This window comes from Echinops telfairi, unplaced genomic scaffold, assembly GCF_000313985.2.
Source record: "Echinops telfairi isolate 266 unplaced genomic scaffold, ASM31398v2 ScPeMD7_31;HRSCAF=116, whole genome shotgun sequence".
Lineage (NCBI taxonomy): Eukaryota > Metazoa > Chordata > Mammalia > Afrosoricida > Tenrecidae > Echinops > Echinops telfairi.
In genome coordinates, this window is record NW_022103928.1 from 63972332 (window position 1) to 63986088 (window position 13757).

Here is a 13757-nt window from a genome sequence, read left to right on the forward strand (position 1 = left end):
TACAAATGTGCTTTACACAATTGATGTGTGTATGGATTGTGATAAGAGTTGGATGAGCCCCTAATAAAACGATTTAAAAGAAAGAAAGAAAGAAAAAGAACACCAGCCCTCCCTAACCATTTCAGAAGGAATCTTCAGCTGGCAAATCCCTCCACAGACGAGCTGGGAAGGGTCGCATCCTCCATCACGTGAGTAATCGTACAGCAATAGTCTTCTATTTTAGCCTGTTGCCTGAAATGGATTTAAAATGTGTGTACCTCTTTCCACTATTGAGCAGAAACCCACTTGCAAAAGAGCAAGTCCACGTGGATGGCAGCGAGTGAGAGTCCCAAGTCCATTTGCAGGACACCCAGAAGACGAAGCCTCCCCGAGGGAGCACTTCCCGGGACCACTGAGCAGGGTGGTGAACAGCCTTGTCTTCAGCCAGGGGGCACCGGAAAATGAATGCTCACATCATTAAGTTTCAACATCTTAGCCTTGGCTTCCCCTTTGACATTTTGTCATTTTTAATTTGTCCTACTTTTTATTACTTTCTGCCTTCTTTTGAATTGAAGTTTTTCTGTGCTTTATTGTTAACGTTGTTGGAAGAGGTGGTGCCCAATTGTCTTTATATTGGTCCTGGGGTCTAGAAGCCAGGTGAAATGCCGGGATGCTCATGTGACTTCCCCAATTACATTCCTTCATCTTCTCCCTGGTGCTCTCAGAACAAGGCCAGCTTGTTACAGTGCTGGGACCCTGCTCATTACGGCCTTTCCTCATGCATAATGCTCTGGAGGAAATATTATAACTAGAAGCAAAAGCTTACTAAAAAGACAGGAAAGAAAGCAAAGATCAAAGAGAATGTCAGAGACTGAAGGATTCTATGGGCAAAATACTGACTGATGCAGGAAGCATCAAAAGATGTTGGAAGGAACACACAGTCACTGTGCCCAAAAGAGGGGATATCCATTCGACCATTTTAAGCATATGATCAAGAGCCCATGGTACTGCAGGAGGATGCCCAGGGATCCATGGAATGCCAACTGTAGAGACAATAACGAGATTAATCATGTTTTAGGACTGTGGTAGGGAGGTTGGGTGGATGTGGGGAGCTAATAACAATGAATACAAAATGAAGGAAATGTTAAAAAATGGACTGTGGTGATGAGAATCGCATAATTTTTAATATATTCAAACCATTGAATCATATTATAAGTGAACTATATATCAATAAAACTGTTAAAAACTTGTTTGAATTTTAAAAAAAGGACAATCCAATCTGAAAATTAGCAGAAAGGACATAGGAAAACAATTATTATTTATATAACAACACAATTTAAAGAATATGTTCGCATTAAGTTCAAGAACAGAAAACTGTTTTTAATGTTGTTTCCAACCGCAAGGGTACCCGGGGTTCAGTATAAAGGCATTCAGACAAGGCAGTGATATGCCCGTAGGCTTCCCGAATCACTCCACTCCATGCTGCTGACTCCAATGGTCATCTGTGCTCCAGAGGAGCATCTCCCCGCCTCCTTTCCTGCCTACCTTCTTCTCGCCCTCCCCGCTCCAGCCCCCAAATAAAACCAGGAAGCATAGGATTCTATAATTTACTTTTTAAGACTGATATATCCATGGTGTTCTTCTGAGACAACATACAAGGATTTATCATATTCTTGTTTAGCATCGTCCTGTGCTGAATTATATTAAATCTATAAGAATTTATTTACAGTCAGGTTGTTCTCAATTTTTTTAAAGGTGTTCGTGACATTTAAAGAGCAACCCCATCCTTACTAGCTTTAATTAGTTCTGAATTTGGAAATGCTAGTTTAGTTTCTGCGCTCTGCAAACTTGGCCTCCCTAGGAGCTTGGGTGGGCAACATCTGTCAATGTGCCGAAGGGCCGGACTTTTGCTTGTGGATCAGCGCTTACGCCTTCCTGGCCCCAGCCAGGATCACCGGTAAATGAAAGCATGGATTTAAGACATTTTGGAATCTGGGACCCTCCTCCGACTAAGCGCAGGTTGGCAGACACAGTCCTTGAGAAAATCCAGTGACTCTGGTGTGTGATTTTTTAGTTTACGATGCTCAGTGTCTCTTGATCTCACGGGAAGAGATCAAAATGGCCAAGGAAGATGAGGGTGACATAGGTTTCTAACATGGGTTGATTTTGCAACAAATATTTGCAAATGAATCTTAAACGGAGCCATGAAATTCGTGGATTTCAAACGTCTTCATTATAAAACCAGAGAAAAGCCATATCACTCTCTTCCCTCCTCCGCCCTCCCTACTTCCCACAAGGAGACAACAAAGAGGTTCATTTCAAGGTCTGCTCCATGGTTCAGAAGGTCTGAAGTAGATTAGGACGAGACTGCGCTCATTTAAATTCTATATTTGAACTCCAGGCTCACCCAATTTGTTACGGTTTCATTTGCCTTAAAGGAGAAAAATGCACGTTGATTTGGTACATAAAACAGCAAAGCAAAATTCTCTACAGACAGTAAACAATTGTTTCCAAAGACAAAAACAAAAACCTAACAGACTCTCAGGACCCCTTGTCCAGGGAGGATGTTCCCTGGATTATTTCAAGCACAGTCACAGGGAATTCATAAAACAGGACAACACCATTTGACCGGGGCCAATATTTTATGAGCTTTTATGATCAGTCTCATTCATACATTTACTTCCTATCCAAAGTAATAATGATAAAAATAAAACAATACTGATAAAAATGTATTAAAGAATGTTTTAGTTAAAATCATTTACTCATTCTGGCTTTTCAGGTGATCCTGTGAGTACCATGGAACCAGAGCTGGCTGTCACTGAACGGCATGTAGGTGACATAATACTCTTAGGTACCAGCTTCTAGATCCTCCATGACTAGGAAGGAACGTACGGTGGCCAAAGGGGAAAGTCACGAGATGCAAGCACATGGGCAGGAAAGAGTCTCACAGGAACGTGCAGATGTTTATTACAGAATGGAACATCCCAAAGGATTCCACAAATTCTAGTCCGAATTCCTTAAGGAGAGAGAAAGCTAACTTTAACGCCCACACTGCCAGTTCTCTGGAGGATTATAACAGACGCATATAATCTCCTGTTCTATGACATGAAGAACATGGGGAAATGGACCCCAAAAAGCTACAAAGCAAAAGATTAAGGTTTAACTCGAGAGACTACTAATGCTTGCCAACCACAAATTAAGCTAACTTTCCTCAGAATCAAACTTGGCTGGTGCTCATTATATTAAAACATAATATGTTGCATGTTTTTGTTTCCAGTGGCTTGTGGGTATGCTTTTAAAAGAATAGCGGGGCGGGGGGGTGTTTTCGTTCGTTCTTTCTTTTTTAACTACAATCCTCCCCCAGGTAGTTTGTTGTCTATCCATCTACCCATCCATCAACTCATACAACTAGTTAGCATCTAATTGGTATAAAGTACCTGGTTCTCAGTCTTTTTACAAAGGCCTCTCTCCTTGCCACAGGCTGTGTGTGGAAAATGGAACCACATATCAGAATGAGATGGGAAATTCAGAACAGGCGCCTGAGCCTGGCAGAGGCACTTAAAGTCCAGGGGACAGTAAGGGGCCAGCTGGGGAGTGAGGGAACAAGTCTTAACATCACAGGATGAAGTTCCGGATGCGACCTTCTCCATCCCAAACCGGGCTGTTTGCTGACATGACGGCAAAGTTCCTTTTGCTCCCCACTGATGTGCCCTTACGGGAAGCTCGGGAAGCCCATGGCCTCGCACCAGTGCTATCTCCACACACAGCCCACGCCGCTCACTTTTCTTTTCAAACATCTGTAGGTTCCGGTGTTTGTCCATCAATTTTTCAGACTGTGGTGGCTTATTGGTTGCTGTGATGCCAGAAGCCGGGCCACCAGTATTTCAAATGCCAGCAGGCCCACCCATGTGGACAGGTGAAGTGCAGGATCCAGAATAAGACACACTGGGAATATGTAGACTACTTGTGAAAAATAAGTACTTCAAACCTGATGCGTAGTAGCCAAACACTGCCAGAAATAAGACCAGAAGATTGACCTCTGAAGTTAGAAAGAACCCAAAATAAGATTAGGGAATAGTTTGATCTTACTGACGTTGATGAGACAACCCTTTCAGGACCTTCATTTTCTGTTGGGGTACCACGCAAAATGAGAAGCAGCAGATGCAAACATCCATTAATAATCAGAAAGCGCAAAGTAACATTACGAATCTAGGAAAATAGGAAGTTGTCAAAAATGAAATCTAATGCATGAAGACCGATGCTGAAATGAACTGGTATTAGTTATTTTGCATCAGACCATCATGGTTTCAATGCCACGGACAAAAAACATGAAGATGAATAGCACTATTTTAAGGAACATTTCAACATTGACCTTGAAATACACTGCTGTTCATGATAGGAGACTACACAGATACCTGCAGGTGTAAGATCAGTTAGAAGGTCTATTACTCAAGTTTATATACAAACCACTCAAGTCAATAATGGAAATACTGGAGAATTCTACCAACTTTTGTGGTCTGAAATTGATCAAACATGCAATCTAGATGCACTGATCATTTCTGTCAATTGAAATGATAAAGTTGGAAACAAAGAAGGCTCAGAAATTGGGAAACATGGCATTTCTTATAGAATGAAGGTGAATGTGGCATGATAGAATTATATCAGCCCAATAACTTATGTGATAAAAATGCCTTTTTCCACAAGATAGTGACTACACAGGCGAAGTTCACTAGATAGGACACACACGAATGAAATGTTGACACACTTTCCCTTTCCCCAGAGGTCACACTGGCCCAGCACATCGACTACATTAAGCTGACTGGACCTAGCAAGGACGAAGGGGAAGTCTTACTGGGCAAACATCGCGTGTGAGAGGCTGGTGATGAACCTAACAAAAACATGTGCCCCCTTCACCTCAGCAAAACGTCTAGGGGTCTAGACGGGTGGGGCATGTCGAGATGTTCTGACTAAAGTATAAGGTCAGTCATCGCAGCCAGCACCTCCCACCGCTAAAAAGAAGGCACAACACCGATGGCCTCTTTGGATTTGGGAGGCAACACGTACCTCATCTGGGTGTGCAACTCCTGTTTATGGGTCAAGTAGCTCCAACAGCAACGAGCTCTGTTGGGGAAGTGGAGGCTCTGCAGCCGGGGAAGTGCTCTATTGTTGAGTGATCTGCTGCTTGTGCATGTGACCCAGCTGAAGACCTGCCAGCGACTCCACAACGTGGCGTCCTGGGCATTTTGAAGCTTAAGGCATTCTGATCCACCTCTCCTTTTTAATTTTTTTTTAAAGCAGCTAATCCTTTTGTGCAGTTCGAAAGGCAGGAAAATACAAGTGGGGTGAGATGGAAGATTAACTTCTTTAGCTTATCCCCACATAATCCACCCCATGCTGACCAGTTCAGGTTAAAGAGAGGACAGCAGAGCCATTGATGTTGGTCTGGAAGAGGCTGGCCGTTGCCACAAACTTTCGTGTTGTTAAGCCACCCTTCTCCCTGTCCCTCTGCTAGAAGGAGTGGATTTTCTCGAATGATGTGTCTGTGCTTGTCGGCGGTCCAGGTGGCGCCCCCGGGAGTACTCCACTCCAGAGAGTGGGCTGTCCATGCCCCAGCCCAGGGAGCTCACCTCCGAGTCCGCACGTTCTGAGCCCTCCCCAGCATGCTGTGTTCTGCTTTCTGCCATGGGGCTCCAAGGCCTGTGTGCGGGGTTTTACAACAGTCAGAGACTCCGATGTGTGAGGAGGCTGACTTGAGAGGGAGAGTACAGCCCTACTCCCTATTAGCAGAATCAGAAGTCTGGATTCCTTTTTACATTCAAGACCATTCCAGTATCCATACACTCAAAGGAATTCTTAGGTGACTTTCCATAACAGGTTTTTTTCGGTCACAATACTTTTTATTTCCAAACATTGCACTTCCATTTAGCTCTTCAGCAAGCTATGTGAAGGAAGGTCTGTTTAACTTTACCAGCAGCATTTCAGACCACAGAGAACATTCTGATGCTACAAAATTGAGAATGGGTTCAAATCCAGACAAAGGCAATGGCCAGAAAAAGAGAAATCTCAGGGATTTTCTTCTTGTACAGACCTTGACTTAGAAGAATGGCTACACATTTGTCCTTTGAACCATGAGGGAATTTCAAAACAATCATGAAAAAAATTTTAAAAATGGAATATTTCCATAAACTCTTTGAAGATCTCTCATAGAGCAATCATCTTCCCTCTAAAATTCTGGCCTCTGGTGCATTGCTGTGATATGAATGGTCAGTCTCACTCTATGTCCATATGAAATGCATTCTTCACACGCGTGTCCTTCTCACCTCCTCAGAGCTATCCAAGCCACGTGCTTCCGATGTGTGCATCTAAGACAGGGCCAATGTGTTATCCTCTGCCATCCCAGGACATCCCAGTGCCTCCTCCTATGAGCCTGCCGTGTACACTGTACTAGGCGTATTTTTCATGGAAGGAGTAGCTCCCCCAAGTAGATACAAATTAAAAATATGGTGGTAGCAATTTGAGTACCAGAAGATATGTTCCACGTACATTGCAAACTGGGTGTTGTGTTGTTGACTGTGGTGGCTCTACTAAGAAACTTACAGGTGGCCAAAGAAAAATGATTGATTTTATAGAAATAAATGTTGCTCGTTCTCCTAGAATGTACCAACTGGAAAGTAGACCTCTATTCCACTTCCTAAGTGCTGTATTCACATCCCTTCCATTGTTCCATGATCTTTATGGAAGAAGAAGTGCTTGGGTCACTGAGGATAGAACAGTGAGCTAGACACTATCCCGACCCTTATAAAGCTCACTTTCTAATAAAGCTCACTTTCTAATCAAAAGGCATGCTAGCAAATAAGTGTGCATTAATTATACATTGAAGGTAGAGATTCAATTTTCTTTAAAATATCAGCAAGAACCATTTTCTTTCAACGGCATTACATGGGATATACTTGGAGGAAGGGGGGAGGCCCATATAATTAATTACAGACATCTCAACGCAATGTCATTCCGCTACTCTCATGATTGCATCTGCCCCTCTACGTAAGCAGTTTTGGGTCCTTGGGTGGTAGGTAAGTTACTTGGTTGAAGATTCATGTCTACCCAGAGGCATCTGGAAAGAAAGGTTTTCTTCCACAATTCAGCCACTGAGCATCCTATAGAGCAGTTCTACTCTGACACACGGGGTTCCCCACTATTCAGAGTCGCCGCAGCAACAAATGGTCCTGGCCTGTTTGTATTCCACACACTAGAGGTTCCAAAGGACCACACTGAAAAAGCAATGGGTTTCTAGAAATTACTGTGGGATGATGTGAAGCGGTCCTGGGGGGAAGACAAGGGTGCATCACAATCCGCGGTGGGCTTATCCAGCAGCCGTGCCTACCTCTTTGTTTGTCCTGTCAGCTTGCACCAGTGTCCCGTTCAGGCAAGGTTCCACATAGTGGGTGTTATTATTGTACTGCAAGAATAACAAAGGCAAAGGAAAGACTTAGTTATGAACCTGGGGGGCGGGCATTATTTAGTCACTTTAAACACATACGTAAGAAAGCAATAGCCCAATCACGGGCTCAATTCCTCCACAGAAGGCCTTTCTCCACGGTGCTCCCCTCTCGAGGCCACCGTGAGTATGTGACAGGGAGAGACTCCACAGTACGTGCTGGTAGTGAGATGGTGCAGGGTGTACACAGTTAACACACAGTGAACCAACCGCCTTCAAGGATGGCACCAAACCATGTGAGAGCCTTTGGGAGCTGCTGACACCATAAAATCCATGCGGGATCAGAAGAACACCTGGAGTTGAGTGTACCCAGGTCTAGGGCCCTTATTTGGCCTTTGAGGCCAAAAGACTCACATTTGTCATTAGTGACTGGGAACAGAAAGGAGTATGTCGGGGGGCTTGATACTCCCCAGTCACTCTGGACAGACATGGGGACACAGTCAGTGCCCTGCTCATGAGCAGCAATGCCCCCTCCCTCAGGTTACCGACACCCAAATTTCTCATCATTTTTGTTACCATCATACCCAGAATATGACCCTTTATTTTTGTTCAAATGAATGTTCTTCGTGTCTCTTATCAAGTTTGATTCTCTGCACAAAACACAACCTGATCAGGTCAGTTTCTGCCCATCTCCTTTCCCGGTGCCCCTCAGCTCTGCAGACAAACCTTCCTTGGCGTCACAGGCCTCTGGAGCATTTCTGTTAGCTAGCTCTAGCCTCTGTACCGTCGGCTGGCCAGTCCTCATTTCCATCCTATCCCTTGGCACGCCCTGTCTTTTCCCTTGGGCCACCTTACACCTACTGTGCACTCACCTGGGAGCCCTCCCATCGCCACCTCCCGCTATCTTCCAGGTCACAACTTCCCCCCCACCTGCTTTGGTAAGCTTCCCTAGCTACAACAAGTGGGGGGCTGGGTCCATCTCCCATTTGTTCTCATATTCCAATCGCCTATTGCTGGGATTCTCCAAATCATGACTGCCCATGCCTGATTTCCAGTGTATTCCCTGTGGCAAGTACACGGCTAGGCCCACAACGGGCGCCCTAAACTATCTGTTCAGTGAGTGGGTCATGATGCTTCTATTTTGGCAACCAAAGGCCGAGCCCCGGCTCCTAGGAGGAGGAACCAGACCACCTCTCAGAGAACCAGCTAAGGAGTTTGGACTTCAAGCTCATGGACAGTGAGGACCACGGCAGGCTTTACTGGGCAGCAAGTGAAAGAACCTGCTTCTCTGTGTCGAAGGCAGGGGTAGATTAGAAGAGAGGACAGCCCGAAGGCTACTAGAGTGGTTGACATGCATCATGTTTCAGATGCCAAGGTGCTGGAGAAACAGCCAGGGTTAGAAACAGCACTAAGGCTGTGGAACTGTGTGGCGCACTTACTTCGTGTGGGAAGAAGCTAAATTTCTCTCACGGATTGCCTCATCCAGCACTTCCGATCATTCCCCATGCATCAGTGGGACAACAGAGGCGGAGAAAAGACCGTCAACGTTACTGAAGTCACCGGGAGTCTGACCTCATAGCCACTTCGCTCAGAACCACAAAGGGACAACCTCTCCTCTCTGGTCCCCAAACCTCTACATTCTCCTGAAGTTTGACATTTTTCTCTGTCTTTAATCTTTATACTTTGTCGTAATAGTTTAAGAAAACATTATACCCCAGTGGTCTTAGGGCTTTAGTCCTCCTGCTGAGGTGTAAAAGAGAAAACACACACACACACACACAACCATTTTTAGAAATTGGAAACTAGCCAACGGGAGGTGGTGGTGGTGGTGGTTTTTGCCAATAAACGAAAGAGGGATCCAGGAAACAGTCACGCACAGTCTGAGGAAGGGTTTCCCCAGGTCTGTGCTGCCCTTTCAGCACGGCTGCACAGCCACGGGGACTAGGCTCATAGATATTCCTCCCTTCTCCACTCTTTCACTTAGTTGGTTCAGGGAGAAACAGGGTTCTTTCTGAGGCAGAGCATTTTCGCTCTGTCTTCACCATCATTATCTCATTGCCCCTCTCTGGACACCTGTTTTCATGGCCGATGCTTGCTCATGCTCAGGCCCAGCCAATGAAATATAAAGAGAAGTTTCCAGGAAGTTTGAGAGAAATGTTGTATTGTTATTAAAGGAGAGCCTTCTTGGGTGTATCACCTTCCTTTGTACTTGGGATGCTAATGTACCAGGGGGTACCCACCCAACAAAAACAAAACAGGAAAAATCTCTGCTGGGCAGTGCTTTGATAGTACACATTTTCCCCACTAGGTGAGCATCTTCAACTCACTCAAGTTAGTGCACTCAGTGGCGTCACCTGGGAAGGTACTCTCTGGTCACAGTGAATCTTTATGTAAACGCAGTGTCGCTTGAACCTCATTTTTTGCATTAGCCGATTTAAGAGAACTGTGTCCCTGCCCAGAAAAAATGCCTCAGAAACTGTTGTGATGTTAAGCACAACTTACAAGGTCAGCGCTATGGGGAAAACTCAAGTGTATGAGTGGTTTTCTTGTGAAATGTCCATGGGTGACAAACCTCATTCTGGACACCCATCAATTTCACGAATGGACGAAAATGCTGCCCAAATCCATGCACTTGTGCTCAAATAATGACAGTGGACCACTGAAGAGATGGGGAAGTTATTGGGGGTCGTTGTGAAATTTGTGCCTCAGACTCTAAGTGACCAGGAAAAAGGATGTCAAGTGGAAACATGCCTTGCTGTGAAAGAACAGCTCCAAAGCGACCCAGACTTCTCCCCCCAAGGTCATTACTGGTGATGAGACATGGTGCTATTTCTCACAACCCTAAAAGCAAACTTCAGTCAAGCCAGTGGAAGATGCCATTGTCACCTCACCCCAAAAGATCTCATCAAGTGAAATCAAAGATCAAGACTACGTGCTCATTCGGTTTTTTGATGTGAATGCATTTGGAGTTCATCCCACCAGGTCAGACTGTTAATCGAGCTTTCAATTTAGAGGTTCTGAAATGATTGCGTGACCAAAAAAAGGCTTGATTTGTGGCAGACTGGGACTGGTTTTGCCACCATGACAATGCACCCGCTCATGCAGCCATCTCAGTGTGACAGTTTTTGGCAAAAACCAGCTTGCTTCTCTTGCCACACCCACCTTATTCACCTGACCTGGCTCCATGCAACTTCTTTTTGTTTCCACAAATGCAGAGGGGCATGAAAGGTCAGTGATTTGATGACTTAGAAGAGGTGAAGAAAAAAATGAGGGAGGTTGAGGACAAAGCAATGGGACCACAGTTCCACAGAGACTTAGGGGGAGGATGAAGCGGAAGGAAGGAGTGGTGACCAAACAATGCCATGGGCAGGGGAACAATTAGGTAATTAAAATCAACAAGGAGGAGGACATAGGGACCCTGGGGCTGTTGGAGCAACAGCAATCTAGCTGAGAGGAATCACTAAGTGGCAGAAGAAGGGTGAGCATGATGGTGGGGCAGGAAGAAGGTAAAAGAAACAGGAAAGATCTAGGAAGTAAAGCTATGGATAGAGGTATAAAAACAGGAGTAAATTTATGTAAATATAGTAATTCATAAAAATAGAAGTATTGGCCTATGTACATATATTTATATAGCAATACAATGAGGAACTAGATGGACTTTGGGCCTCTGATCAAGCCCTCCTTCAATGCAAGAATACTTTGTTCTAATAACCTGATATTCTGTGATGCTCACCCTCCGGCCGTGATCTCCGAAGACAAAATTGGTGCATTAGTAAATGTGCTTGAAGAAAGCTGATGATGCCCAGCTATCAAAAGATATAGTGTCTGGGATCTTAAAGGCTTGAAGGTAAACAAGTGGCCATCTAGCAGAGAAGCAATAAGCCCACATGGAAGAAGCATACCTGCCTGTGTGATCATGACAGGATCAGGTAACAGGCATCAGAAGACCCAAAGCAAATGAACAAACATATTGTTGAGAACAAGAGGGATCAGAGCAGAGACCCCAAGCCCATCTGTAGACAATAGGAAAGGGTGAGTCAACCAGGGCGCAGTACAGCACTGATGAAACACACATTATCCCTCTGGTTCCTTGAGGTTTCTTCACCCCCCACTACCATGACCCCAGGCCTGCCTTCTACTGCGGGCTAGGCTGGAGCATGCAGACTGGTACAGATAGTAACACATGATATATGGAATCCAGGTCAGATAAACCCCTCAGGAACAGAAATGGGAATAGCAATATCAGGAGGGTAGGGGGGAGGTGGGGAGAGGAGAGGGGAAGAAACCTCGGTTGGAGGGGAGACAGCGGTCAGTGTAAGATATGAAATAATAATTTCAAATTTATCAAGGGGTCACGAGGGTGGGAGGGGGGAGGGTAAAAAGAGTAGCTGATACCAAGGACTCAAATAGAAAGTAAATGTTTAGAAAATAATGATGGCAATACATGTAAAAACATGCTTGATATAACTGATGTATGGATTGTTATAAGAGCTGTAAGAGCCTCCAATAAATTGATCTTTAAAAGAAAAACGAAACAAGGGAGGTGCTGTCAGCCATCCAAACAGATGAGTTTGAAAAATGTTTCCAAGAATGGAATCACAGGTATGACAAATGTGTTCAGTATAATGGAGAGCCCTTTGAAGGTGATAAGGTTGTTTTTTAAAAAAATTAAATACATGGCTTTGGGGGGGAAATCCATTTTTTTGCCGGGGGGCGGGGCAGGGTTAGTCCCTCATAGAGCTATGGGAGGCACTCGGCAACCTTGAGGGGACAGGACTGAGATTGAAGTGGAAGCAAAGCCTCCCAGCAGGCAGCAGACAAGGCAGGGAAGTGGAGGAGTGTGGGCGTTGGAGGCCACCTGAGCTGCTGTCCCAGACGGAGGGTTCTTACACAAGACACTTGGGCCCTTCTGTAACCTGCAGTGAGGTTCCCACCTGGATCCGGCTTCCTTTTCTCCCTCCACTGCCCTGGAACATAGGAGCTAAACTCACATTCTGCCTGATCCATATTCCTAAGCCAAACCCTGTGTTCTGTCCTTGAATCTGGGAGTCAGGACACTGGGGTCCAAGTCCTGCCTCTGTCAGGCACTCACTGTCAGCCTTGGGAGAGTGTCTAAGCATCTCGGATCCCACATTCCATGTGACAAAGGTGCTCATTCTTCTGCTGTTTTCCCTGCTGGTGTCCTTTTTAGGAAGAACAAAGCTGAAATCAGTCAGCAGCTGTAAAAGCCTGTATGTGTGTGGGGTGTGGGGGGTGGGGGTGGCTGGAAAGGAGGAGGGGGTTAAAAGTAAAGGAGACCCCTACATTCTTGCCCTTCTCAGGGAGGGGCATGTGCATAATCAACACCAAGCTCACCAGCGCTGTGTGTGCGGGCCACGCAGAGGGCTCTGGTCTTTGGAAGCCCAGCCAACTCGTTAGCAGCAGCATGCAACCCAGCTGCTGCCCAGTGTGCCTCGATTCCCTCAAGATGCAGCTCTGCCGGGCAGCCCGGTCTGTGTCCCCCGAGAGCTGGCTCAGCCTCAGCCTCAGCGGTGCCTGCGCAGGCTTAGTGCACAGCAGGCAGCAGTGACAGGAAGGGCCCCAGCCATGTGTGCCCACCCTGCCACCTCTCAGCTCCTCCCCAAGAGGACACCGAGGGTGATGCCCTCAGTTCGGTCGTGGCTCGGCCGGCTCCGTGGAGGAGCACCCGCAGCTGTGTCATCACTTTGGTCCCCCTTCCCTCTCTCAGCTAAATCACAGTTTCAGCCACGTCCCGCCACACGCCCAGGTCTTTCTGTGGGACGATAATGCAGATGGCCTTGGCAGTTTCAGTCTGGGCGGAGAGCGGCCCTGCTTCTGCCCGGGTGCAACAGTGGGAGGGCAGCTATGTAGGAAGAGTGAACAGACCCACCCACTGGGCAAAGGCAATCTTCTCTCACTGGCTTTCACTTCCTACCAATGCCCAGACTGAACCTTAAAATGGAACTCAACCCTCCCACAATCCCCTGGGGCCCACCAACCATGCTGCACGGTGCAGACCCTGCAGAATAGGGAAGGGAGCTGGAACTAACGCACGGCCGTCCTTGTTCACAGCCGCAGGAGGACGGAGACCAGCTAAATGTCCGTCAGCGGAAGAATGGACAAGTACACTTGGGAAGGTCGACCTAGTGGAATCCGACGCACCCTTAAAGCAGAATGAAGAAACCGTGAAACACTGCACGAGCCGGAAGAACGCAGAGGACACCACGCGGTGTGAAGGCAGACTATCACCAAAGGGCGAATGCTGTAAGGGACCATTTTCATATTTTAGAAGAAGTTTTCACACCCAAAGAAACAGACTCTGACCGTCACCAGGGGCGGGGGG

General features: G+C 46.2%; 1 protein-coding gene across 1 annotated transcript in view; it reads right to left on the bottom strand.

Moving 5' to 3' along the window:
- Window positions 1–13757, bottom strand: part of CACNA2D3 (calcium voltage-gated channel auxiliary subunit alpha2delta 3) — a 982973-nt gene that overhangs the window by 475265 nt on the left and 493951 nt on the right. The window contains exon 11 of the mRNA XM_004702433.2: window positions 7361–7435. Within this exon, the coding sequence (XP_004702490.1) occupies window positions 7361–7435 (75 nt within the window). The remainder of the gene's footprint in view (window positions 1–7360; window positions 7436–13757) is intronic.